Source organism: Fragaria vesca, linkage group LG3, assembly GCF_000184155.1.
Source record: "Fragaria vesca subsp. vesca linkage group LG3, FraVesHawaii_1.0, whole genome shotgun sequence".
Lineage (NCBI taxonomy): Eukaryota > Viridiplantae > Streptophyta > Magnoliopsida > Rosales > Rosaceae > Fragaria > Fragaria vesca.
This window is the reverse complement of record NC_020493.1, coordinates 2,791,371-2,818,824: the sequence shown is the minus strand read 5'-3', so window position 1 is coordinate 2,818,824 and position 27,454 is coordinate 2,791,371. Positions and strand designations below refer to the sequence as shown.

Below are 27,454 nucleotides of genomic sequence, written 5' to 3'. Positions count from 1 at the left end.
CAGGGTTTAGTTTGAATGATTAGGAGAGCCTGCTAGCTTCTCATCCACATTTGTTCAGGATGATAAACGTACAGTTAATTCAACTACAAATCTATTTCATGCATCTTCGATTTTTAGTGTGTTCCTCCAGCGCGCAATATATGGCTCAGTTTATCATTCAGTGAACTAATGTACAAAGATAGTAAATTATGCTATGTGTATATGTTACTATTAGCCTAATCTCGTACAGTCTCAATGTAATTAACATAATGTTGCTTGTTGTTATGTACAAATGAATGTCCAGTACGTACGCACAGCAGCATGCTTTCTTTCATTGAAAGTTTAATTCATTGCATTGACATTTCTGGACACTAGCTAGGTCTAAATTTCTGGTATGCAAATGAATGTCCAGTGCAGCATGCTTTCTTTCATTGAAAGTTTAATTGATTGCATTGAAATTTCTGGACATGCACTAGGTCTAAATTTCTGGTATGCTATAGTATATAATAACGGTTCTAATCAAAATTTATAAATATACATAATGCAGATTTTACTACAGAATAATAAGTACGTGCGTGGAAAATTTACTACAGTACTAGCTTGATCAGATGATGGGAGCACTGTGCATAACCTTACCTTCATCTTTGCTTTCTCCTCCGGCTGTTTTCTCCAATATTTGATGAGGATAGAAGAACGGAAACTCAGGTTCACTATCACCACTCACATAAACCACTCGAAAAATGTCATACTTAACATCAATAGAGTAGCTTTCGAAATAAGGGAGCAGTATTTTTCTTTGGTCCGAGCTTAGAATCCACGAGTAGCAATATTGAAGAGACTTCCATACATAGAAAGAAGCAATGCTCGGCTTGGTTTGGCACTTCATACAAACCCCAGATCTCACACCTTCCATCTTGTGGAAACCAGACTTGAAGAGAGCCAAGCATGCATAAGAGACATCGGCTATAACATCACCGGCACCATTGAAGGATGCTACACTCATTGAGACTGTGTCTCCGGTGCAGAATTTTGCCGCACAAGATCCCTCTCTTGATTCTCCTGCGTAGGCATCGAAGAAGGTATGATCGACTAAGATCGCCTTTGTTGCTAGGTTGGAGAGCATTGAGAGCTGCATATATGGTAGAAATACTGGTTAATTACTTAAGTTTAGTTTTAGTAGTCGATATTATAATCCTATTACTTCCACTGTTCCACATTTCAATACAGAGATGGACGTGTTTAATTGTCTATATATGATCACTTCTTTAGGTTAACACCTTTATTCTGAAGAATGGAATGAAGCAGCTATCAAAGTTGTGGTCCAATATTCATGTGTGATCGTGAAAATTAAAGTGATATATATGTGACCTAAATTCATATATATATATTTTTCGCGAAATTTGGTATGACGTAATTCATCTCAATACAGAAACTTCTTGTTTAGTTTTGATGATCATGAACTTCGATCAGTTAGTAATAACTAATTCAAGTTTAATTAATTTTCACAAATAGAAAAAGTAGGTATAGCATCCCCCTATCATAATTCTTTTCCCCTCTTGAAAGATCAGAGATTTATGAACACAAAAGCATACATGTATATATATGGAATTAGCTAATTACTTCAAAAATGAAAATCAACGTGCAACAGCCGGCCAAGATATGAGAAATAGTATCAGAGAGACTTACAAGGCTTGCAGTCAGTGATTCCTTATTTTCAGAAGATCTCTTCAGCCATGCTCCAAACCATATGATCTGATCAAGTACAAACAAGAAACCTAAATCAAATTACCGAGACGAACTTGAAGAAGAAATTTCAATCCAAAAAGAAAGTGATCGAAAGTAAAAGATGAAATGATTAACTAAACCTAGCTGCATGCGTACCATATTTCCATGGATGCTCTGCAAGATAGAACTCTGTACACAACCAAGAGTCTCAGTGCACAGAGAGAATTGCTTTAGCCCAACAAGAAGCTCCTCAACGTGTACTACTGTTGGCCTAAACACAAAGATACTTATATCCAAGTTCCTGTTGTTGAAAGGCACAAAGCATGCCATATCTTTCCTCTTTACCTTTCTTCTGAGTTTCTTTTCTGGCGATTCAAATGAAGCAAAAGCACCAGAAACTTCGAGGAAAAGATGAGTGAAACTGGGGTGTTATATATATGGGATATGGTTGAAGAGCTCGAGAAATGAAGCATTAAGAATCAGGGGTCGTTTGGAAACTGGACTGGTCTTGTTTGGCTTCTTTTGAAACAGAGATGTTATGGGAGGGCAAAGAGATATAGTAAACAAAAAGACTTGGAAGCAAAATCATGCAGTTGTTGGTCTTGTGGGTGCCTTTGACTCTTTCTAGATGTTGATTTTGTGTCTCCAATTATAGGGAATAAAAACTAAACAAGAAAGACAATGGGATTAGATGAACATTGCGTTTGACTGAGGTTATTGCAAGTCATCAAGTCTTTTTTGTGGAGGGAGAAGAAACAAGTCCTAACGACTAATGCAACATCAACAAATAAACAACATTACTATAACTATCATTACAGTTAGTCATGAGAAATAAATTGTATTCTTGGTCAAGAAATTTCAACATTTCATGCTTGCTTTTGATATTGATTATATTTTGTTTGACACATTACGCACGCAAAGGATTTCAAGACTATCATGTTAGCGTCATGCGTTAATTCCACGCTAATAGAAAAGACAAGATATTTATTTGATTGCGCTTAAGAAAACATATTATAGTTATATTCGAAGATGATATATTATGACCTGTGTAAGCGCCTGAATATACATTAATGCGTAAATGTTTGATTTTTAGACAAATACGAGAGCACTACACGAAGTCATTTTTTGCATCTTCAATGATTATAGTGAAATATTTTGCATAGTATTTCATGGAAACATAGCAATTAGGTGAATTTTGAAACCCTATCACCGACGAGTGAGGCATCGTAAGCTAATTGCGCAGAGGAAAAAGAGGTGGGAGTCAGAATTTCTGGTGGCCCTTCGACTGCTACCCCAAAGAGAGATGGTCAGCATTGTAATCTACTAATCTAACCCCTTTTTTTCAAATGTTGATTAATTTCGTTAGAGAAAATTGATAGTCAAGAAAGAAACAAAGGGGGTATTGACCATTCAACCATAGGTTTTGTTCACCAAAACCAAACCACCATTGATAATCAAACCTATAATCTTATCTAGAAGATGCCCACGACAGACTCACCTGTCAGATTCCTGAAACTTTATAAAAACACCATGCTATTCCACTGGTTCTGCACTGTTCCACACTCCCCACAGGTACCGAGAGGCCAGTGGCCAATGCCACAGCGACTATTTAACCAAAGCTGCCTTTACCGGATTTTATAGTTCTCCGAATTATTGAAACTGTCGAGAGCCAGTCGGATTGTATAAGAATATGAAAATTCAATAAGAGGGAACACTATAGAATGTTTTGCTCTTTCATCATAACAACTTTGTTTAGCGTCTTGTTTGTTCCATGAAGAAAAGAGGACAGAAAAAAACTCGTACTCTCTGATGATTATGACTTATGAGAATATGAAATAACTTGGATTTATCGGGCAGGTAGCTACATATGCTGATATGCATGCTTACATGATCAATCTTCACCTGCTCACCAGCTTTAACAGTATTGTTATTTAAGTTAAATTACAGATTTTTGAGCTCACCTGCTTTCCAAAAAGAGTATGTTTCGCCAATTAAAAAAGTACAACAAGGCTCAGTAGCCCACCATAATACAAGTTTTCTGAGCAAAAAATGAGTGATTTTGGTAACTAATTGCTGCCCTAGTCCTTCATCGTAAAATCATATAACCTCTTAACACAAGTTTTTAGTAATATGAATTCAATAATATGGCACCTACTTCCTCCCATCACAATGGGCTGAACACTGTATAGTATGTATCATCTTAATACACGACCACATCAACCTGTATATAAAAACATCAGAAAAGATGAGAATTATTATAGTCTTCCTTCCCGATCTAATTGAAAACATGAATAGACAAAATGAAAGCTGAAAAAAGTTAATAAGAAAAAAAGAAAAAGAAATGCGTGCACACCTTAACCTTATCATAGGTCTAAAGGGACTCTCAAACCATCATGCGCAAGCTGCACAGGTATCCCTTCCCTGTGTGCAAAGAAGAAAAGAAAAACTACCATCAGGTTACCTAACAGATATGAAGATAACAATAATGCCATAGTACTACTGTGTCAGAGACTATCATCCAATTAGATAAAGGAAAGTGATCATAATTCATACCGCTTAGACCATTCCACAAGAAATTCATTGTCCTTGTGGTGGTCAAACTCATGAGTCATTCCAATTAGCAGGGCCTGTTTAGGACAAATCCTCTTTACAGCTTCTAGAGCCTGCAAAATTTCTAGTCAAGTGACATGAGCAACATCTGGTTATAAGCAAGGTGGCATTTTTCAGTAGATAAACCAAACCTGTGGGAAGCAAAAGTGAGTATTATGGGATCCGTTCTGCAGTGAAACAAGGCAAAGCAGATTATGAAAAATACAAGATTCCTTTAAAACAAAGCAAGAGGAAGCAAGGCAAAGTTCCAAAAAGAAACACCCAATGAGAGTTAACAGAGTGACTACAATTTCAGTAATAAGTTATAGTTGCAGATTGCAGATTGCAGATTGCAGAATGAGAGTGACCACTATTGCCACCCTCAAACTACTCAGCCCACCAACTTATGGACATTTCCTGATTCAGTGTTGGGAAAATAACCTAGAAGAAGGGACTACTATGGGAAAAGGATTAACAAGCAGATTTCCAAAAAAAAGACAGATGCGGTTAGCTAAAAGATTCATTTTAAGTTTTTAACTAATCGATCTCATTGCAGAATAAAGAATTTTAAATGAGAATGATAGTCTTTCCATCCTCAAATACTCATCCCGCCATCTTCAAAATGATATTACTTACAATTTCATTAGTACATTTAACCTAAGAGGAGAGGATGATGTGGCAGCACTTGGCTTGCCTTAGACAAAGCAAGAAGCTTGAGGGGGTGCAATGGTATACATGTATATACACAATATCTACACTTAAGGATGTAGTCACCATGGTTTGCTACACCTTGATGTAAACTCACGAATGTGCAAATGTGAATGCCAGGCAGTTTTCCAATAGGATTAAATGGACAATAGACTTTACCGTTGAACCCACATTTAGAGTGAGAATTAAAGTTAAAAACTGGTTAGACTGAAAAATGATTAAGTTGGATGATAGACTTTACCATTGAACCCACATTTAGAGAGAGAAATACAGTTACAATACTTAAAGATAATCAGACTGAACAGCACATGACTGCATACATAACAGATTTTATACTGAGTACTGACCTTGTATAATGTGTCCAAGATAAGAAGATCCAACTGCCCACCGCCATCTTTTGAAATCACTGCAAAATTACTTCAAAACATAAATTACAGCCTTTTTTTTTTTTTTTTTGGGTCTACATAAGCATCAATAATGATGAAAATAGCAGGTCATTTAAGCCCCCATTGATGCATCAAGTTTATTCCTTGCCCAATGCAGTAAAAGTGCCCACCAAGAGTTTGATAGCCATTACTTCTCAATCATTCATCTATCTTCCCCCTCAACAAAGTTAACTATAAACAAATGCATAGTACAGCGTATATGCCTAAGAAAGTAAGCAGTACACTCTTCACTTGGAAAAAAAATAGGTAAGCAGTACTCAATGTGACAATTAAATTTGTAACCCCCTCATCTGGATAGTTCTGTCAACCTATATATTTCTGTGACTGACTAATTTAGCCAATCGTTGACATGTGAACATTGACAATATACATTAATAGTATCATGATTATCCATAAAGCGGAAGAAACTAATCAACACTCACAATGCTCTGTGCTTGGAGGAAAACGTGACACATCAGATATATAAGCTATTCGAGACTGTTCACCAAATAGATAACCCAAGCTGACATAATCTTCCCCATGCATCACCTACAATCGAGTAATAGCAGTGAAAAACTAGAGAAACAAGTAGTATGTTTGTATCATGACTCGGAAAGATTTGGGGGACTAACTGGCAAAGGAACAAATTGTAGGCCTGATGCAACAAAAGGTGTTTCACAACGGCCCTCAATTATCCTCCAGTCGAGTTGTGTAACCCGCCTCACTTCTTGGCCTTCCTTAAGTTTTTTCTGAACCAAGTAAGGGAACTTCACCGCAATGCTATTCAAAGGTACATCACAAATAAGTTGGACTACAATTTAAATTGTAAAAAAAAAATGTAAGATAAAAAAAAGTCTCGAGTAATTTTATCCTGAGATTCTCGCAAAGCAGTCATATCTACAATTTACAGTTTAATTCATGCATGAACTTCATTTTGATATGACATAATCATTGTTGATCTTGCTTCAATGCTAACTCAGTGCATAACTCAGTGTGTTTGTGTGTGTATAAGTTAATGACAATAAATAAATAACTTATGTAAGTTACTAAAAAATAAGCTTTGAGTCACTGCATGAGCACGAGCAGACTAGGACTCATATTGCCATTAAAAATCTATGAGAGTTGTGTTGGGTTTAAGAAGCACATCTGAAACAATGGCGGAGTAAGTGTTCAATTTCCAAACTACCATATATCAAACTCAAGCTGAATATAACCAGACAAGTAGCTACATGAATAAAAATTGAAGCAAGAATGTTCTCTAGTGGAAAAGCCCACATTGGCCATATGAAACAATGTTTCTGCAACAGTATAGAGAATTCCCACTATTCCTTTGGAAATAATAAGCTCCATTTGTTTCTTTGGAAAAAATTTCCTAGAACATATTAAATTTACGTCCGGACTAAACATATAAAGACAACAATATCCAAGTTCTAAAATGTAGTACCTCTCCATTGCGAATTGAGTTAGGTAGATGGGAGTAGGATCAATGTCATTTGTGGGACTATATGGTTGTACAGTACGTATATCATCCAGACCAAGAACTGCATCAGCATGTTCATGAGTCAAAACAACCTGCAGTCAATAAACAAAATCAGTTCGCATACTCCCACCAATTCCCACCTTTCAATTAGTTTACAAACTCGAACACATTAAAGCATCAATACGATTATTAAAGACACCGCTTTTCTTTCAGGTCTACAAGCAATGCCAATCCAACATTTCGATCATATAGTCACTTCAAACTACCCACAGTTTCTTATGCTTACTCTCTCATTCCTATCCAGGTACTTCTGTCGCAACCGAAACACGAAAAACTTAAAACAAAATGTAGACTTCCTCTCTCAAAATGACACACATTTGCATAAAGAACAATGATTCAAACTCTCGAAAACCCAAAAGTACCAAACAGGACTCACAGAATCGACTCTAGGAATCTTATAGCGAGTGAACCACCGCAGCACTTGCTCCCTGAACGTCTTCCCCACATCGATCAACACGTAGCTGTGCTCGCCGTCGCTCCGGCGATAATCGATCAGCAGCGACGTATTGCACCTGCAAACCAAAAATCCACCAAATTTCAAACGGACGATTCAACTCTCCCGGCTAATCAACACCGCCGCTTTGCGACGGATCTGAGCTCGCGTACCTGTAATTAGGGTTTTGCTCGGCGGGAAGGGAGAGCGCCTGGGAGCACACGTGGCAGGGCGGATCGGAAGGCTGGATGAGGCACATTGCGTTGGGAACGGCGCTCGAGCATCCGGTGCCGACGAAGATCAGCGCCGATCGGTCGCCGCCGGTGCAGATTCCGTTCTCGGCCGCCATTGAAATTTCAAGTCTTTTGAGACAAGAGAGGAGGAAATGGAACGGAATATTTGTGACCCCCGGAATTTATGGTAAACGGTTTTTTCGGTTTCACAATTTGTATACGTGGCGCGTAAATCACACCCGCCATGGAGCATTGGGCCGGGCTTAAATAGGCCCAAAATGAAGGCCCATATTCATCAATAACACGTCCCTCTTCAGCTTCTGTTTGCATTTTCTGGGTTCTTTGAACTCTGCTGCAATGTTCTCTATTCGAATTGGAGGAGCTGCTCGGTTCAGGCTTCATAGCTCGTGTGAGTTCACCGCCTCTTTATTCGAGTACCCTTTAAATTTGGTTGAGCTCTCTTCGTTTTTCTCATCAATTAGCTCAAGAAACTCTGACCCAAGTTCAGATTTTGATTATGAAACTAGACCTCGTTCTGTTAAAAGTAGTGATTTTGATGATTATAATAGTGGGAATGATAGATTTAGGAAAATGGGTCATGCAAATATTGGGGTTCAAAGCCAAAGTTTCAAGCTTTTTGAAGAGTCAGATAGTGAAGCAGGGAATGACAGTGATAGTGATGAGGATGAGGATGATGTAATATTGTGGAATTCTAATAGGGTTTGTGAGGAAAGAGGGAAGTTGGGGAGAGTTGAAGGAGGTGGGGATGGAGATGAGGATGAGTATAGGCACCCTTTGGTGAGAGAGGTAGGTAGGTTGATTGAGATGAGAACTGCTTGGACTCCAAAGTTTGAAGGGGAGTTAAGGCACTTGTTACGGGGCTTGAAGCCGAAGCAGGTTTGTGCTGTTTTGAAGTCTCAGGCTGATGAGAGAGTTGCGTTGAATTTTTTTTACTGGGCTGATAGGCAGTGGCGGTATAAGCATGATCAGATTGTGTACTATGCAATGCTGGAGGTGCTTGGGAAGACTAAGTTGTGCCAGGGTGCTAGGAGGGTTCTTAGGTTGATGGCGCGTAGGCGGATCGAGCTTCGTTCTGAAGCTTTTGGTCATGTGATGGTGTCGTATAGTCGAGCGGGGAAGTTGAGGCACGCGTTGCGTGTGTTGACTTTGATGCAGAAAGCGGGGCTTGAGCTTGATTTGGCAATGTGTAATACTGCAATTTGTGTTTTGGTGAAAGGGAATAAGTTGGAGAAGGCGTTGAGGACCTTGGAAAGGATGAAGCTTGTTGGGATTGCACCAAATGTACTCACTTATAATTGTTTGATAAAGGGGTATTGTGATATGCATCGTGTTGAAGATGCACTTCAGTTGCTTGATAAAATGCCGAAGAAGGGGTGTGCTCCTGATAAAGTTAGTTATTATACTGTGATGGATTTCCTTTGTAAGGAGAAGAGGGTCAAAGAAGTGAGGGACTTGATGGAGAAGATGATCAAGGATGGTGGGTTGTTACCAGACCAGGTTACTTATAATAATCTTGTCCATGTGCTTTGTAAGCACGGCTACGGTGACGAGGCAATTGAATTTTTAAGGGAAGCCGAAGAGAAGGGATTTCGGTTTGATAAGGTTGGGTACAGTGCAATTGTACATTCATTTTGTAAGGATGGTAGGATTGACATGGCAAAAGAAATTGTTAGTGAAATGTTCTCAAAAGGTTGCACCCCAGATGTTGTAACATACACTGCTGTTCTGAATGGGTATTGCCGACTCAGGAAGGTGGATCAAGCTAAAAAGATGCTTCAGCACATGCACAAACATGGTTGCAAGCCAAATACTGTATCATATACAGCCTTGTTAAATGGGCTTTGTCGTGGTGGGAACTCATTGGAGGCAAGAGATATGATGAACATGAGTGAGGAAGAATGGTGGACACCAAATGCCATTACTTATAGTGTTCTGATGCATGGATTCCGGAGAGAAGGGAAATTAGTTGAGGCTTGTGATACTGTCAAAGAGATGATTAAAAAGGGCTTTTTCCCTACCCCTGTTGAAATTAATCTCCTAATTCAGTCTCTTTGCCAAGAGGGGAAGATGGATGAGGCTAAACGTTTCATGGAGGAGTGTCTAAACAAAGGTTGTGCTGTTAATGTTGTCAATTTTACTACTGTTATTCATGGATATTGTAAAAAAGATGACTTGGAAGCAGCTCTGTCGGTGCTTGATGACATGTATCTCAGCAATAAACACCCAGATGCAGTAACTTATACAGCAGTGATCAATGAATTGGCAAAGAAAGGTAGAATACAAGAGGCAACAGAACTTATGATAAAGATGCTGGGTAAGGGTATTGATCCGACTCCTGTCACATACAGGACGATCATCCATTGGTATTGTAAGATGAGTAGGGTGGATGACTTGTTGACCTTATTGGAGAAGATGTTCTTACGGCAAAATTGCAAAACAGCATATAATCAAGTGATTGAAAAGCTTTGTAGTTTTGGGAACTTCGAGGAGGCTGATAAACTACTGGGTAAGGTGTTGAGAACAGCTTCAAGAGTTGATGCTAAGACATGCCATGTTGTTATGGATGGTTACTTGAGAAAAGGGATTCCTCTGTCAGCATACAAAGTGGCTTGTCGAATGTTCAGTAGGAATCTGATTCCTGATTTAAAGTTGTGTGAGAAGGTGATCAAGAAACTGATGCTTTCAGGAAACTCCAAAGAGGCAGACAACCTTATGTTAAGGTTTGTTGAGCGTGGGTGCATATCAAACCAACAACAGGGACATCTGGAAAGCTAAGGAGAAACCAACAAAGGACAGCTCTAGCCCCTGGTTTGTACTCTAATATTGGGCCATAAAGAAAAATGTCGATTATATGCTTAACGCAAAATCTATCAATCAAATGTTCAATAATAAGTACCAGAGAATAGTTGAGATCAGACAAGACCTCTGTGTGGCATAGGATAAACAGAAATTCACATAAATGATCCCAATGAGCAGGATCAAGGTCCTATTTACATTTACTTTATCATGCATGTCAAGAAGGGAATATCCGGTAACCACAGAGGTCAATGTCCCTTCTGCCATGACAGTTAGGAACTCAGGAAATCTCTGGCTGAAAAGCTGTCAAATATATGGAAAAATTGTCAGAGGCTCAGTCCTAGTTCAAACTTTTCAATTTGTAACTTTCTTAGGCCATATTATATCATCGAAAAGTTTAGTCTGGTTATGGTTCCTTTAATCTGACAACTGATTAGTGGCTCCAAGATTATTATAGCTAATGTTTTCCTTTGCTGTACACCTCTCTAGTTCTATATTGACATTAAGTATGTAATTACTTTTCTGCAGACCTTGGGTTGAAAGGGATCAGCATGAGGCTCTATTTTGATAATGGGAGACAGTACTCTATATTGATCAGTCACATCATTATGCCTGTGTTTGGAGGTAAATGTTAGACAAGATCAGCATGCCTTTGTATAGACTCAGTTTCTCATTGTGGCCTTGGCTTGCGTCTTCTGATGCTCTTTCATGAGCTTTCAATTAATTGTTTAGGAGTGTTCCAGTCACTCTGAATGGCTTCTAGCCAGTTACTAGGTGAGAGAATCTTCCCAATTTTAGGTCTAGTCCTTTCCATCTATACACTATAGTGACTATACTCATCCCCTCACCCCTTGGTTGGGAAGCAAAAAGAAGTGTAGATAATGTTAAGATATATAAATGGCATGTTGATTGTATGCTTATGCCAAGTTAATTTTAGCGGACTTAATTTTAGTGGACTTCCTTCTTTTCTAGTTATTTTTTTTTATTTTCTTAAATTATTATCAAAGTTGTGCAACAAAAAGAAAGAAATACAGCATGGTTTTGACATCTGAGAGGTTTTGCTAATACATGCTTAAGAAATATCCTAGGGAACTTTCCCTCTAAACATGATCCATGTGACAACTTTAATCATTGTCTCCTCTTTTATTGTTTAAATTGGAATCATACTGTATATGGTACATTAGTACTTCACTGCTCGAGTACAGCACTTTCTGTGGCAATTTGTATCTTACTATGGAGTATGGAATATAGCATTCATCAAAATTCGGAAAGATGTGAAGAAGATCAATGAAAAAGGAAAGAATGAAAAGTGGAGGCATGGAGGCGTGGAGCAATGGCAACGGTGTCGGGAAATATCATGTGGCTTTTTTCATGGAAGAGATGAAAGAATGGCTTTATGTTGAAAGCCACTGTATGGAAGAACCTTGAAACATGTCTGCTTTGTGGCCAAGCCATTTCCAGCCAAAGATGCTACTGTTGCATGCTTGCTGATAAATATCATCATTCAAAAGTGTGAGTTTCTCTGTTTACCCATGTGATCTATCTTTGAATTCCTTTCTGTTCCTTTACTATGATGTTACTGCATGATGTAGGCACACAAACTAAATACTCGTTTTGCATCCAATCAGTGTCGGCAATATCTCCGGCCATGTAAATTATCTGAGACCGAGTCCTTTCTTGTTGGAAGCATATGGTCATCTTTGGATTTTTCACATTGCCATGTAGAACATTTCAGTTGTTAATAGTCTGTTATTTCCCTGGAGAAAGAGAAAGCAAGAACTTGGATTTTAAGGATCCAAAGTGAATGTTTCCTGTTTAATTGTTCTTGTATCATTATCTTGAGTTTATTACTTGCCAAGGCAGCCAGTTACTGCTTAGCAACAACGTGGTAAAGCTAGTAGTATACCAGACTGACTCTAAGAAAACATTACTACATAACTATACGCATAGTTATACATAACTGTACACAGTTATCTTTTGGATTGTTATTATGAGACAAAGATGCCTACCGTTTTAATTTGTTGAGCAATTGAGCACTATATATTATATTAAGAGTCAGAGAAGCTTGAATGATTGACGCACTATATCAACAATGGACTGAAAGAGGCCGTTCATAGACACCAACTGAAGAATCAATTTGCTCTTCTTTCTCCCATCTTCATCAAGCTGTTTAATATACTCACCAGAACATGCCCCTTTACCCTACCTTAAAATGCAGTGCAGTAGCAGCTCCATCACACCAAACAAAGTAGACAGTCTGGTTGCGTAGGGTGGAGCATTCTTTGAGATGAAGATAGATTCAGTTTTTCTCTATTATTGACATATCTCAAGTTGCCATTACTAATGGAATTTCTCTTTGTTGTCACCAGGCCCTCTCCTTTCTATGCTTTCTTGGCACTGGACCTGTAAAGCAAGATAGCATCAATTTTTCCTCTCTGTGATTCATGCTTATCTTTGCTTGAGAGATTGATGATTGTCACTATTGTAAAGTGAAGAGGTGAAGCACAAAGCTTTTGTTTCTCAATCAAGTAGTGGCATGCCAGTGTCTCCTTTTGAGGTATCAACCCTCCTTTACCTCACCTGCCCTCTTAGCACTTTATCAGTACCACCATATACATCTGCAATCATTGGATGGTAATCTTTGTAAAATGTCGAAAATTTCCCCCTTGCTTAAACCTCTTTACTGAAAGACTGAAAAAGCTTATATATGGAAAGCTCAGTCTCGGGAAAACATTTTCTAAGCAGGTAAGAAATGGTTGGAGACGAATGCTTTCCTGCAGATATATATCATACAGTATTAGCGTTTGTCTGGTCTTGGTTATTTGTATAATATCTGGGGTAACTACTCAGTTTTAACCTTTTACTTTGAAATGTAAAACAGATGCATGAATCTATGTATTCTCGACCATTTGATGAAACCGTGTCATCTCGATCTCGATAAAAGAAATATGCATTCTTTACTAGTTTACTCTTTCTCTTTCACTCTCTTTTTTTGTTTTTCTCTTTTGGAGGCAAGTGTTACATTCTATATGGTCTGAGGCAAGTGTTGCATTCTATTCGACTTTTCTTCGGTAACAAGGAAACTTTAGACCTACATCTTGTACAAGGTCTATAGTTTGAATTCGTAACACTTGCAGTTACTGGCTTACTAGATTATAATCAAGAGGCTTGTATTTCTCCTAAAACCAAAAAACAATTTATCAATCAGGCCAAAAGTCTCGTTTTCAGAAAGATTTAATCAGTTGAAGTGTACACCATGCCAACCAAGACTAATTAATTTGCCGAGACTAATTAATTTGCCGACTCTACTGAAAGGGAACCTATGAACGTGTTTTCTTAATGATTTCTATTGTTTCAGATATCTACTTTCCATTAATAGTGATATCTTCAGCTGTACCCTTTCCTGAGAAATCCTTTGGTTACATCAAGGCCATGTTTGTTTGGTAGGATAAGCACGTTTTAAACACGTTTTAAGATTTTACTAAATAGAAAATTTATATAAAATTATGATTATAAGTTATTTTAATCGCCAAAACACAATACCAATCCAGAAAAAAAGCAACAAGAACAAAAGAATCCCAGCAATTGTTCATGTAATGAACCTATTCATGTTCATTATTTTAAACCCAGCAAACCCTTTAGAGTTCACATCAACTAATCCGAACTCAAAAAACAACAAAAAAGAAGAAAATTTGATCAATAATTCAACAGTGCAAATTCGAACAACAAATATAAGTAAATTTGATCAACATATCTACTATAATTCCTTTTAAGGCTGATGCTACATCAGCAAAAAGTAACTCATTTGAAAGAAAGCCGTATGAGAGAAGAGAGATTCACGATGGAATGGAGCTTAAACTTGCATGAAACCCAGTTGAATGAAACCCATTCCAGCCATTAATCAGAGATTGAACAAACACTCAAGAGTCAAGATGGTGACTTTGTACCCATTCAACCTTTCTCCTCTAAGTTTAGAATTCGGACGAGGGAGAAAAAATGGGTGAGGTTGAATTTGAGGGGAGATGAAATCCAGAAGTCCTGGCTCGCCAGGGAGAGGGAGTGTGTTCTTATTTCTTAAACGAATGGAGGTTAAATTAGTCCTTTCGCCTGATTTAATAAGTCATGTGCGTCACATGTGATCGAAACTGACGGAGACGTGATGGAAATTCACCGCAGGTACCACACATACGAAAATTTAAATTTAAGTTGTACTATTTTGATAACTTTATTAGTTCGAGTATTATATTGTCAGACATCTAAGTGTTCAGACACTCTTAGTGTAAAAAATTTAACATATTATGACTTATCAAACATGGCATTATTTCCTTTCCATATCTGTTTGTAAAGGACAATAATTTTTTTCCTATTTTTACACTCATGTCCAAACGGGGCGCAAGATTATATGTTCTAACCTACTCTTGTCACCACAATAAGAAGAAAACAAAATCTTGATGGTGAACAAAAGTATTGATCACCCACCGAACCTGGTCTTTTTCTATTTGAATTTAACTTTGCTTCCACTAAATTCCATTGCTTAATCAGTGGCTAATCAGAATGAGACTTTCAAATAATGTTCCTCAAGACAGTCTTTGGAAACATTAATTTGGTATTAAGACCTTTCATATGTAAACCGATAGTTTGAAGTTTGTACTGACTCTTTCTATCTCTAGATCAACTAGACACGCAAGTCTAAATTCTATGTATTATGAAGTGCATTATGCATGGAATAAGGCCAATTCAAGTTGAAGGCAGACCCAAAAATTCAATTCCTTAGTCTCTCAAAATGTAGAGATCATTAAGTCATTATTCCTAACTATATCTTTTTGTTTTTATCGTAGAAGGGTTCAATTGAAGCAACTAGAATTTCTATAGCCAAAGCAACTTCGATTCATTCAATAATGAAGAACGAAAAATCCCATAATGATGAGAAAAGGCAAATAAATCGGTACCCTCATCTCGAAAATTCTTCTATGCATCAAAGTGTAAGTGAATCGAGCAACTAATATGCAGTATTTTAATCCAACCATCTATGTCGCATTACATGTATATATCCTAATACCGTTAACAAAATTAAAACAAACAAAAATAGTCTCAGTCTTTCGAACTAAGGAGGTGAGAACACTAGGTCAAAGAATATGTACTCTTATTATAGGTATTTAATTTCATCAGATCAAAAATAAAATTGAAAGGAAAAAATTTAGAGTCTATAATTTTCATTCGATATTCTCATACGGCGATTTGAACAATTACACATTAATGGTGTAAGTGCACTTTGGTGCGTATCATCTTCATTCTTATGAATTGCATATCATGAGCATCTACTCAAGAATTACAGAAAATACTAGATCAGAAATGCAACTTAGCTCATAGGCTTTCATTGACCAAGAAAATTAAGCTCAAGCTCAATGATTGAACAAGAAAATACTAGAACAGTAAATCAACAAACACATAATCCTTCATGATCTTTGTAGGGACGATGAAACCAAGTTTTTACCAAAAGAAGACAATAGGGTTTAATTAGCCAAAACCATCTTTCCAGGTAAGCAATAATAATGCTATATATCCCCAGTCCCTTCATATCTCATAATCTCATTTGCATTATGCAAATTTCAATCATGACAAACCCACTAAAACTAACACGCCCTTGTGAAGAAAAGTCGATCACTTTTGTTTTCGTTTGATCAAAAAGTCGATTACTTCTGTGGCAAAGTTCCCTTTGTTCTTCTTCATCTATATATACAAAACCACAACTCATTATCTTTCACTGTGCATAAATTTCTATGGATGATTCCTGGCGCATGCGCATGGGAATGCCGAGCATGCCCGGCCGGCACTCTGGCGCCGACCGGACCTCAACGCACTCGGTATTCCCGGCTTATTCGGATGTGGCAACAAATCTTCAAGCGGACGACTTTGCCGACGTGTTTGGGGGTCCTCCACGTAGCGTCCTCCCGCGCCAATCTTCCGGCTGCTCCACTTCGTTCTTTGAGGAGATTTTCAGGCCGGAGTTCGTTTCTACATCGGAGAAGAGCGGCCGCAGCTTGCCGGAGTTCAGGATTCCGACGAGGAGCGAGGGGTTCTATAGTGATATCTTCGGGTCGGACGACGAGTTCCAGCGGAGGTCTAGAGAGCGGTCGAGGCCGAACTCTAAAGCCAAGTCGAATTCTTCTTCGGTGTTGAGCTCGGAGGAGCTGAGTCCTCTCCGGCGGGTCATCGGCGATGACGTGGCGTTGTCGTCGTTTGCTTCTAAGCTCAGGTACGAACTGTACTTGCCTAGTGACTAAATTCATTTCGCGGCAAAGTTTCAACATCAGTTATAATTGTTGACTCTTGTACCCTTGCTTTTGCGCTGTTATTACGTTTTCTTAGTCGTCCCTTGATAAACATTTGCTGAAAGCATTGGGAGCATTCAGGGAAACCACAAAATAGTGACGGTTGTCTTACTAGGGATGATCGGATTGTTCTTTTCTCGAATTATTGTATTGAACTATGTTTGGCTCGATATCAATTTTTGGTTAAGGTTTTATCCTATGCTATTTTTGGTTAAGGTTTTATCCTATGCTAATGGTTAGGTTTTTTGCTCTACACCTTGGAATTATTGGATTGGTCATTATATGAGTTAGGTCATTGGTCATAGTGACTTGGAAAATCACATACAAGGAGCTAGTTTTGTAGTAGATGTGTTATATATTCATGTTTTCGAGTCTTAATCGAGTCTATCTGATAAAGCTTTCATTTCTGACAATCGAGAATTTCTTTTAGCAAAATGTCAAAATAGGATTTGGATTTTATTTTTGGCAGCCTAAACCTAAACCCTTCACTTTCAAGTATTGGAAACACAAGATGCCAAAACCATCGATGTCTAATTGTTAGTTACACCTAGCTTTTTTTTTTTTTTGGCGACTAGTTACACCTAGCTTGGACATCATTCATTGTTGACAAGTGCTTCTTAATTAGCTAGTTAGCTAGTGCATGCAGAACCAACCACATGCATATGGTTGTGGTGATTGAATGATTGGTTAAATGTCTTGTCGATTTCAAATCAGCAAATTGGAATTTAGCAACGAAGTTCTTGATTGCCACAGGCCAATAAATGTACGATGGGATTCATCGACTATGAAGCCCGCCAAGGAACATTCAAAGAAACTAGGCGTACCGGCAGGTGTTCGTTGCAGTCATATACCTTCATTCACTGAAAACAAAAGTAACGAAAACGATTACTACGAACATACTAGAGCCTCCTACTTTGGATTCACACGAAAGGTTTTGTCCCCGGAAACCATCAGTATCGAACCAAGTTCATTTCGAAGCGTCAAGCTATCTACGGAGGATCTTGAACTACTCAACTCCCCTTCATCGGAAGTCTCTTCGATTTGTCAGGAACATGAGGCCAAACCGGGGATTCTTCATGATCATGTTTTTCCCGGAAAAGAAGTGGGGGTGACAGAACAAGAAGAACTAGATGATGAAGATGATGATGAAGAAGATGACGATGATGATGAAGATGAAGTAATGAGCTCGTATGTGATTGAGATCAATTCTGACCACAGAGAGGGTACATATGAAGAAGTTAACCTTGAAGAAGCAATTGCTTGGGCTAAAGAGAAGTTTCAAACGCATAGTGCTTCTGAAAAGGAATCAAGCATGACAGCTCATGATCACAATGAACAGTCCATTGAATTGGAAGAAGGTGATCGATTTTATTTATTTATTTAACTGTAATTTCAGGCTTGAGTAATTTAGTATAATTGAGAATAATAGGAGCTTATGTTTGTTACTTTGTTTTGATGATTCAGGAAGGCCTAATGTGGATGAATGCTTGGATCGACAGAGAGATGAACACGAAATGACTAGAACTCCTGAGGTATTGGCTTTACAAAAATGCAACATTTTGGGTTTAACTATACATTTTTGGTATAAAGCCTAGTTCTGTTATCACTAAGATGGGAATTTGGGAACAAAAATTTGATATAATACCTGCGCTGAAATTACAGATGGAGCTGGAGTTCTTGGATGAAGACGTAAGGTTATGGTCAGCTGGGAAGGAATCGAACATTCGCATGCTTCTTTCAACACTGGAGCAGGTAAGATTCTTGGAGTTTACTTTTTCCAAGTTCGACCATGATGACAATCCAGATGGTTAATTGTTTGATACACTGTTGATTTGATTCATCAGATTCTATGGCCCAACAGTGGATGGTATACAATACCTCTGACAAGCCTAATAGAAAGTTCACAGGTCAAGAAAGCCTATCAAAAGGCAAGACTGTGTCTCCACCCTGACAAACTGCAACAAAGATCAGCAACACCAGCTCAAAAATATGTTGCTCAGAAAGCTTTCGCCATTCTACAGGTAAACTATTTACATATATATTTGGTTACTAACTCCCTGACTGTTAAATGTAGAAGTATGATACAAATGGATCAAAAGCAACACAAATTTTACGAGTGATGATATTTGGTTGTAGGATGCATGGGAATTATTCATCTCCCAAGATGTGTTCATTATCTAGTGGATGATCACAACGCTTGAAACTCAGTTTTGACTTGAAGATTACAATTAAACTACGTGCAAGCTTTTAGATATCCATCATATATATATTGAACAATATCGACCTTATTTTTCATTGTAGACTTTGTATATGTGAGATATATGAACATTGTTGAATTAACTACAGCTGGTATTTCGAATTCTAATCTGTGTGTGGTTTACAATATTATAGTTTCTGAATGTAAATCAAAATAGAGCTAAATACCAACCTGGGATGTCGTCGGCCTCAAGCGATCTCCTTACCGTTGTTAGCTATCGTATATATCACTTACTTTTCTTCTCTTATTTTCATTTTAATGTACATCGGTAGGTATGTTTGAGTAGAGGCAATGCAAGATGAAATTTTACTAGGAGCTCCACTCTCACCATTGGACTTGGTTTCTTGATATGTGCAACAGATCGACTAACAAATTGGAACTCAAATGGGCAATAACAAGTTCAAAAGAGAGCTTTCTAATTGCAAAAACAGGCAAAATTGTCACTATGAGCTAGCAGTTGAGCACTCAATTATAGTTCATTCTGAGTTTCTAACTGTCTGGTCATTGAAAATTTCAAAATATTGATTTGAACACTCAGTTTCAGCACCTATGTGTCACTTTGATCACTACGTTCTACTTATTTTTAATTTTTAAGTACTAAACTCTCTCAAGAAGAAAATCCTAGCTAGCTAGGAGAGTTTTTTCCTCTCTAAGACTACAACCTAGACGCTCCAAGACTACAACCTAGCCTCTCAAGTCTCAACTTCCTTCTGCTACTTTGGTTGTTCCGCCTTCATGCCTATTTCACACGTAAAACTCGTCAATTACTTCATATTATTCTCCATAGCTATCAACATTAATTCACTGGAAACTACCAAAACTATATTCATCAGAGCAAATGACACTGAATTATCTATTTCAGAGAAGCTGCAGTTGCAATAATTGAATGAAAATGAGTAGGCATGGAAAGGTTCGCAATGAGAAGACGGAGAAGGGCAAATCGAGGGAAGCAAAAGGAGTTAGATTACTTTTCTCCCCATTTGTAATTCTCTTAGCTTAGAAACCAAATGGATCTGCAAAGCATTTAGCCTGAAAAAAGGAAGACATTCAGCCCAAGAAAATTGAAGATCACTATACCCATTAGACCCTAGAAAAAAAAAAGGCATACCAGGATTACTGGGGCTCTTGTGGAAAGGAGTGGCAATCTTTGGTTCTTCCTCCTTTGTGCCTGTTTTGCAGTTACATTGTTAAATACACAAAAGAGAAAATAAAAACCTACAAACTCACACTGATGTCAAGCAAACAAAAAGAAAGTACAGTAAGCATGGCGCTGAATATATCAAGATTTCAAGATAGTGTCGCAAGAAGAGAAAAGCTGGCAGGATCCCTGGAACAGATCGAGGTGTCGCATATGAATGAGATGTAAATATGTAGATGCTTGATCTTATTCTATGTAGGCTACCGGCCATGCAAAATGACTTGTATTGAGCTATTATCTTGAGTACTCGATCAATACCAGCCAAATTGTTTTGGATTGTTTTTTTATCTAGCCCAAAAATGGAAGACATTAACGTTCTTCAAAATTCAGAGCCCAAGCAAAAATGTAGAAACACCTTAAACCAAAAATCAAAAGGTTACCAGAAGAACTGGGGCCTTCATGGGGGTCGCACAGAACATCCTGCTCCTTGTTAGCAATGTGCCACTTGGGTTTTTTGGCCTTGCCGCCCTCGCTACCTGTTTGTGGTTGCACTGTCAGATAAAAACATAGAGACATCACTCCATTATTAGTTAGTATAACGTACACACAAGCCCAACAAAAATGAAGATAACCTCGCCGCAGCCCTAGAACAAAAATAAAAGCATACCATGACTACTGGGTTGCTTGACCATCTCTAGTTCTTCTGCAACGGTGTCTGATACATCAGGTGGCTGGTGCCGCAAACGCACCACGTGGCTGGTGCGACTAACCACTCACAGACCGGCACGTGGCGCTCTTTTTTTCCACGTCGAACTGTGCTGAAAAAACGAAGAAGAGGAATTTAAATACTGAAATCTTTTCACCTACTGAAATCTTTTTCTTCAATTCCATTCCAACTGAATTTAAATACCAAACCTTGTATGGTTTCTAGATCAACTCTGATTCTTGTTAGATGACATGCAAGATTTGATCGGAGACATAGGATTCCGAATTCCTCCTCTTCGTTTTTTCAGCAGAGTTTGACGTGGACAAGAAAGCGCCACGTGTCGGTCTGTGAGTGGCTAGTCTCACCAGCCACGTGGTGCGTTTGCCGCACCGAAGATTTTCTCTTAGTTCTTCTGCATCGGTGTCTGATACATCAGGGCCTGTTTCACAATTACATTGTTATACGCTCAAAAGAGAATAAAGATTAATGAAGTAGCATTACACTTCAAAAAAAATAAAAATAAATAGAAGGAGGTTTAATTAGTCCGCAGCCTTCACTTCGCACAGAACAGACAAAAGGGGTTCGTCAGAATTCAGATTCGACCAAAAAAAAAGGGGTCTTCAGCGGTCCACATCGGCGACATCGCTCTCCTCTCAGCTCGTCTCCTCTTCCCTGTTATTCAATCAATTTTGGAGCCCAGGTACTCAATCCTTAACACCCAGTCACCCATTCATTGTTGCTTTTCAGCTTTCAATCTTGAATTAGGACTCTCTCTTTTCTCTGTTATGCTTCAATTGGGGTTTTTCAATTTTTATGCTAAGACAACTTCAATTAACAGAGACAAGTTCCCCTTGTTGTATACATAATGAATGATGCGAACCCATAGTGGATTAGTGGATTGAGTTCTGCTGTTCTGCAGACTGCAGTGTGCCAAAAGGTGATGACGGATGGTCGAAAAACCAAAAGGTACAAAAATCTGTTCTCATGGTTTCTCATGTTTTATTGTTGCTTAAAACAGGTTTATGCTTGTTGTTGTTGATTCACGGGGTTTGGTTTTATGTCCCCTCGGGTGTATGTTATGGTTGAAAATTATAAAGGCGTGAGGATGAGCCTCCCACTGGGTTCTAAACCTAAAAAATAAAAAATAAAAAAAAATATTGTCCACATAGTAACTTTTAGATCCTGGATCCGCCACTGGTCACTGCATTCCTTCTCAAATTGAAAAAGCCAACCAAGAAAGAACAACAGAAAAGGAAGAGCATGCAAACCAGCTCGTACTTGCTCTCATTTTTCTCCAGATCACATAAAACAGCTCGATTACAAATTAAGCTTCCATTGCTCTCTTTCTAGAATACTATAAACCCAAAGATTGAGTATCATCCATTGTTTTGCATTTGTCTTCCGATGTCAGTCTTCCCTGCAAACTTGTGGCTAGCAACCTTCTTTAGTTTTACTTCAATCATTGCTCTAAATACTTCTCAGTTTTTAAAGTCGTAAGAAAGGTTTTATTCAAAAAAAAAACAAAGGTATTGCCTTTAATTACATCATTTCTTCTAATTCATGGTTTTGTTCATTTTTGTTTACAATGTTTTAATACCTTTGGTGTTGTGGTTTTATTTCACAGATATGCATCCTGTTCATACTCTATCTAGTGTTGGGTGGAGAATTTGATCGAAGGAGATACACACCTTATTCGTAGGTCGTCATTGCCAAAAAGAGGTATATCATTTAATTTCATTCCTCACTTTTATTATCTCAGTTTTTTCCTTTTTCTCTTTTCATTTCATATTTGGAATAATATGATCTAAGGGCATCCACACTCTCTATCTTGACTCCTTAGCTATTTTGGAGAGCATGTACAACTTTTTGACAATACTCCATTTTAACTTTTACCAATCTCGCTCTTAAATATAGAGAGTGAAATGATCTAATTAAAATAGAGAGAACCGATGCCCACGTAAATTTAAGGTGGCTAGCCAGAGTGACTATTTTACTATTTTGTCTAAAAATTGACTAAACCGGGGTAGCATTGCTAGCTAAAGTTTTTTTTTTTTTTAAACGTTAAAACTTTATATAATAACAACCAACCGTTACAACCATGGGAGATCTCAGTGGTGAACAACAAGTTCCCACACTCCTCTCTACCACATACCAGGGATTATAATGAACATGAACCGAAAAGAGTCCACATGTAACCTTCTCCTAATCCCATCCAGAAGCCTCGATACCTCCTTACAGCCAACCTTAAGAAGAAACAACCCCACCAAACACTATACACCAAAATCACTAGCATATATGCAAGGGCAACCTCCCCAAAATTGAAGTTCAAGAAAATAGGAAAGCTCCTTCCATGTCCTTCCAAATCTCACTCTCCATCAAACTACACAAGGGCGAAGCCAGGATTATATGTTAAGGAGGGCCGGATTACAACACAAAAATATGATCGAATTCTTGTATGTATGAATACAAAATCAAAAGATAATTAGTTCTCAAAAAAAATCAAAAGATAATTAAATTTTGTATATTGGACATCATAGTTACTAAATTGAAGCAAAAAAAAAAAAAAGAAAAAGAAATTTGGATCATACAGAAATAAGTTCAGTTTTACAAATTATTTATACATAATAGATCGAGAAAAAAGGAAATTATTCAATGTGGAAATGATCATAAATAAATGAATAGAGTATATGGCAAGAGGTGATTAAGGTAGGATGTGAATTGTATAAATGAAACCCTATTAAAGACAAATGATGTTAATGGTTTATTGAAATCTAGGATAGGAATGGGGGCAAACATTACAAATTAAACCTCTTAATAACACATATAACACTCAAGTTTTATAAAAAATGCTGAGGGGTGCCTTGGCCTCAACGTAGCTCCGCCGGTGGAACTACAACTCCTTTCAAAAGATGAAGTGCAAGCCATTTCCCTAATATATCAAACATAATGCTCAATACATAATAATCATTCCAAAACATTATAAATTGTAAATTTGGTTGTCACCGGTATCTGACTAAATTCCATTTTCTTCAACAGTCATGGTATTTCTTATTGATATTGGTACTACAATTGTTGCGAAGCTAGCTGAGTACACGATTGAGCCAGTTATACGCCAAGTGGGTTATGTAATCTGCTACAACAAGAACTTCAAAAAACTACAAACTCGAGTTGGTGACTTGGGTGGTGCCAGAGACAGCATGGAGAATGATGTTAAAGCAGAGGAAAGAAAAGGTAAAAAGATTGAAAAAGAGGTCCAGGACTGGCTGACTAAAGTGGGTGAGCTGACTAACGAAGCAGCTGCTTTGAATGATAAACACCTTGCACAAACCAAGTGTCTACATGGCTTTTGTCCTAATCTAAAGCTTCGTCATCATCTAAGCAGGAAATCAACAAAACTAGTTCTTGAGGTTGCTGAACTTCATGAGAAAAGGAACAATTTTGCCCATATCGCATATGATGCTTCTACTGAAATGGTGTGTATCCAAAATTATGAGGCCTTGGATTCAAGGACTTCGACCGCAATGGCTGTAATCAACGAACTAAGAAATTCTAATACCTACATGATTGGGGTGTACGGTATTGGGGGTGTCGGAAAGACAACACTTGTCAAAGAGGTTAATAACCAATTAGCTACAAGTGGTGAGAAGCTGTTTGATGAGGTTGTCATGATACGCGATCTGAAACATGATCCCAGCATCGAGCGAATTCAAAAAGAAATGGCTGAGAAGTTAGGCCTCGAGCTTCCTGAAAATGGGACCCCAGCTGGAAGAGCACATCTAATAAGCAACAGAATCAAAGATAAGAAGACTCTTGTGATTCTGGATGATGTTTGGGAGAGCATTGATTTGGAGGCTGTTGGTCTTCCTCGCATGGCAACTATCAAAATCTTGTTGACTTCACGAAGTAAGCTAGTATTAGCTCAAGACATGGGTACACAAAAAGATTTTCCTCTCGAAGTATTGAACGAAGAAGAAAGTTGGAGATTATTTCAGAAAATGGCGGGTGATATTTTTGAAAATCCCGATATAAAAACAATAGCAACCCAAGTCGCTGAGAGATGTGGAGGTTTGCCGCTTTTGATAGTCACTGTTGCAAGATCTTTGAAAGACAGTCCATTATATGATTGGAAAGATACTTTCAGACGACTGAAAAACTTTGATGGAAAAGGACTGGAAGATAAAACATATGCTGCTATTGAGTGGAGTTACGATAAATTGAATAGTGAGGAGCTTAAGTCAGTATTCTTGCTCTGTGAAAGTGAGAGTGGGAGTGCCAATGAAGTTTACATCCTTGACTTGTTGAAATACAGTATGGGGCTGGGTTTCATAAAGAATGTAGATACAATGGAAGAAGCACGGGATGCATTGAATTCACTGCTTAAAAAGCTTCAGCATTCTTGCCTGTTGCTAGATACAGGTAATAATGGATGGGTCAGAATCCATGATCTTGTAAAACATGTTGCGAAACATATTGCTGCTAGAGATCATCATGTGTTATCTGTATCTTATGGAAGCGAGTTGAAAGAATGGCCAGATATGGAATTCTGTGAAAAGTGCACTACGATCTCTCTTATGTACTGCCAAACTCCCGAGCTTCCTCAAGTTCTGCAATGCCCAGAACTAACAATGTTTCATTTAAGCAGTGTTGATGTTGACTCCCGTGAAATCCCAAGCAAACTTTTTAAAGAGATGAAGAAACTCAAAGTTTTAGATTTAACTAAACGGAGTATTGCATCACTACCTCCGTCTCTTAAATTCCTCAAAGATCTTCAGACATTGTGCTTGGATCAATGCATGTTGGAAGACATTGCTCTAGTTGGTGAGTTGAAAAACTTGAAAATCTTGAGCTTTTTACAATCCAAGTTTAAGGAATTACCCGAAGAGATAGGGCAATTAACTCGTCTACAATTATTGGATTTAACTGACTGCTCTCAACTCGAAGTGGTTTCACCTGATGTTATATCCAAGTTGAAACGACTCGAAGAGTTGAGAATGGGAAAGAACAGCTTTAACAAATGGGAAGCTGGAAGAGTCGGCGAGACTAAAAGAAGTAATGCAAGCCTTGAAGAGTTAACGTATTTGCCTCGGCTAACCGCATTACATATACATATCCCAGATGCCACCATACTTCCAGCAAATTTGTTCACCACTAGTAAGTTGGAGAGGTTCCAAATTTGTATCGGTTCTGTGTGGAAATGGGATGATGTGGATGAAGCTCTCAATGCACTAAAGCTGAAGCTCACTAGCTACAATGAATTGGACCAAGGTCTAAAAATGTTGCTAAAAAATACTCAAGACTTGTACGTGGAGGGGATGGAGGATGTTAATGACAAGTTTTTCCGTGAACTAGCCACAGGAGGTTATCAGCAATTGAAACATCTACATGTCCAAAACAATGCTAAATTTGCGTACACGATAAATGAGAAGGTACATTCTTTCATTTTACCTTATTTTTTCATTTTTGTTATTATGATTCATAGTCGCTATTTAACTTAACAATTGTTCAACTACATTTAGTTGATGAGTTTTCCTCAGGAGTAATTAATTTAATTATATGCAACTTGTCATTTCCTAAACATGATTGTGCAATGTGTGCCAGGTTGGTTTTCCTAACTTAACATGGTTGGCGGTGAGTGAGCTCAAAAGTTTAAGGTTCTTGTTATCATCTTCAATGGCTAGAAGTTTATCCCAAGTCAAACGTCTTCAGATATCCGGATGTCAATTTATGGAAGTGGTAATTTCGATAGAAGAATCTAATAAAGAACTTGCAGAGAACTTTTTTCCCCAACTACAAGATTTGGAGCTAAATGGCCTTCCAAACCTCACTAAATTCTGCTCAACATGTGAGAGATTAGAGGACTGTACTGAAAGTGCTGGAATCTGTGAAGAAGTTGGAGAGATTGACTCAAAAGGAAACCTTGATTTTGTGATACAACACTTTCTTTTTGAAAATAAGGTGAACAAATACGATTTTTTTTCTTGCCTATTTCTTTTTTTCTAATACCATATATCAATTCCCTATATATTGTTTGTTGACGAAATCATAAATAAGGCGAATATCATGTATATGCAGGGTGAGTTTCCAAACATGAAGAAGTTATCCTTAAATGGCTTAGCAAAGTTGACGACAATATGGAATAATAAAGTTTCTCTAGGGAGTTCAAAAAACCTAGAGACAATAGAGATTGTTTCGTGTGGCAGTTTGAAGAGTGTTTTTCCAGCTTCCGTGGCCAAAAGTCTTCAACAGTTGAGTCGTCTAAAAGTGCAAAATTGTGGGGTGGAGGAAATCATCTCGAAAGAGGATGATGTACAAACAACACCTATGTTTGTTTTTTCAAAACTAACATATGTGAGATTTGAAAATTTGCCCCAACTTAAGAGTTTTTATCCAGGATTGCATTATTCTGAGTGCCCGTCACTCTTAACTTTGCTGGTGTATGGTTGTACTAAGGTGCAGATATTTGCAAAGGGAATACCTGAGTTGAAGAATCCCTGCACTCCAAATGAACAATTTTTGTTTTTACTTGAGAAGGTAATAATACTTTCAGTATAACTCCTCTTCCAACTCGTTTT

At 38.0% G+C, this 27,454-nt stretch overlaps 5 protein-coding genes across 5 annotated transcripts in view; 2 read left to right on the top strand and 3 right to left on the bottom strand.

Moving 5' to 3' along the window:
- LOC101310880 overlaps positions 1–27,454 on the bottom strand; it is a 1,534,871-nt gene that overhangs the window by 929,015 nt on the left and 578,402 nt on the right. The gene's annotated exons all lie outside the window — the stretch shown is intronic.
- Positions 435–2,192, bottom strand: LOC101293374. The gene is made up of 3 exons (XM_004293573.1): positions 1,861–2,192; positions 1,666–1,731; positions 435–1,108 (listed from the first exon to the last, which is right to left on the bottom strand). The coding sequence occupies exons 1-3, from the start codon at positions 2,032–2,034 to the stop codon at positions 584–586; spliced, it is 765 nt and encodes a 254-aa protein (XP_004293621.1). The 5' UTR covers positions 2,035–2,192; the 3' UTR covers positions 435–583.
- On the bottom strand, positions 3,884–7,763 carry LOC101297327 (putative hydrolase C777.06c-like). The gene is made up of 10 exons (XM_004293503.1): positions 7,573–7,763; positions 7,343–7,478; positions 6,871–6,998; positions 6,059–6,206; positions 5,870–5,975; positions 5,349–5,407; positions 4,446–4,481; positions 4,258–4,367; positions 4,064–4,125; positions 3,884–3,925 (listed from the first exon to the last, which is right to left on the bottom strand). Exons 1-9 carry the CDS (start codon positions 7,746–7,748, stop codon positions 4,068–4,070), a joined length of 957 nt encoding a protein of 318 aa, XP_004293551.1. The 5' UTR covers positions 7,749–7,763; the 3' UTR covers positions 3,884–3,925; positions 4,064–4,067.
- On the top strand, positions 8,000–11,230 carry LOC101291025 (pentatricopeptide repeat-containing protein At3g53700, chloroplastic-like). Its single transcript, XM_004293483.1, has 2 exons — positions 8,000–10,461; positions 10,978–11,230. Exon 1 carries the CDS (start codon positions 8,224–8,226, stop codon positions 10,426–10,428), a length of 2,205 nt encoding a protein of 734 aa, XP_004293531.1. The 5' UTR covers positions 8,000–8,223; the 3' UTR covers positions 10,429–10,461; positions 10,978–11,230.
- Positions 16,134–19,144, top strand: LOC101293957. The gene is made up of 6 exons (XM_004293492.1): positions 16,134–16,705; positions 17,496–18,139; positions 18,246–18,313; positions 18,444–18,533; positions 18,626–18,802; positions 18,918–19,144. Exons 1-6 carry the CDS (start codon positions 16,230–16,232, stop codon positions 18,960–18,962), a joined length of 1,500 nt encoding a protein of 499 aa, XP_004293540.1. The 5' UTR covers positions 16,134–16,229; the 3' UTR covers positions 18,963–19,144.

Excerpts from the sequence above, each read along its gene's own strand:
- LOC101293374 (XM_004293573.1), bottom strand. The coding sequence starts at position 2,034 with ATGGCATGCTTTGTGCCTTTCAACAACAGGAACTTGGATATAAGTATC. Across the intron at positions 1,732-1,860 it reads AGAGCATCCATGGAAATATG|ATCATATGGTTTGGAGCATG; the intron begins GTACGCATGCAG and ends GTACTTGATCAG. Across the intron at positions 1,109-1,665 it reads AATCACTGACTGCAAGCCTT|CTCTCAATGCTCTCCAACCT; the intron begins GTAAGTCTCTCT and ends CCATATATGCAG.
- LOC101297327 (XM_004293503.1), bottom strand. The coding sequence starts at position 7,748 with ATGGCGGCCGAGAACGGAATCTGCACCGGCGGCGACCGATCGGCGCTG. Across the intron at positions 6,999-7,342 it reads AGATTCCTAGAGTCGATTCT|GTTGTTTTGACTCATGAACA; the intron begins GTGAGTCCTGTT and ends TATTGACTGCAG. Across the intron at positions 5,408-5,869 it reads TCCTCCAAGCACAGAGCATT|TGATTTCAAAAGATGGCGGT; the intron begins GTGAGTGTTGAT and ends GTAATTTTGCAG.
- LOC101291025 (XM_004293483.1), top strand. The coding sequence starts at position 8,224 with ATGGGTCATGCAAATATTGGGGTTCAAAGCCAAAGTTTCAAGCTTTTT.
- LOC101293957 (XM_004293492.1), top strand. The coding sequence starts at position 16,230 with ATGGATGATTCCTGGCGCATGCGCATGGGAATGCCGAGCATGCCCGGC. Across the intron at positions 16,706-17,495 it reads TCGTTTGCTTCTAAGCTCAG|CAAATTGGAATTTAGCAACG; the intron begins GTACGAACTGTA and ends ATTTCAAATCAG. Across the intron at positions 18,803-18,917 it reads AAGCTTTCGCCATTCTACAG|GATGCATGGGAATTATTCAT; the intron begins GTAAACTATTTA and ends ATTTGGTTGTAG.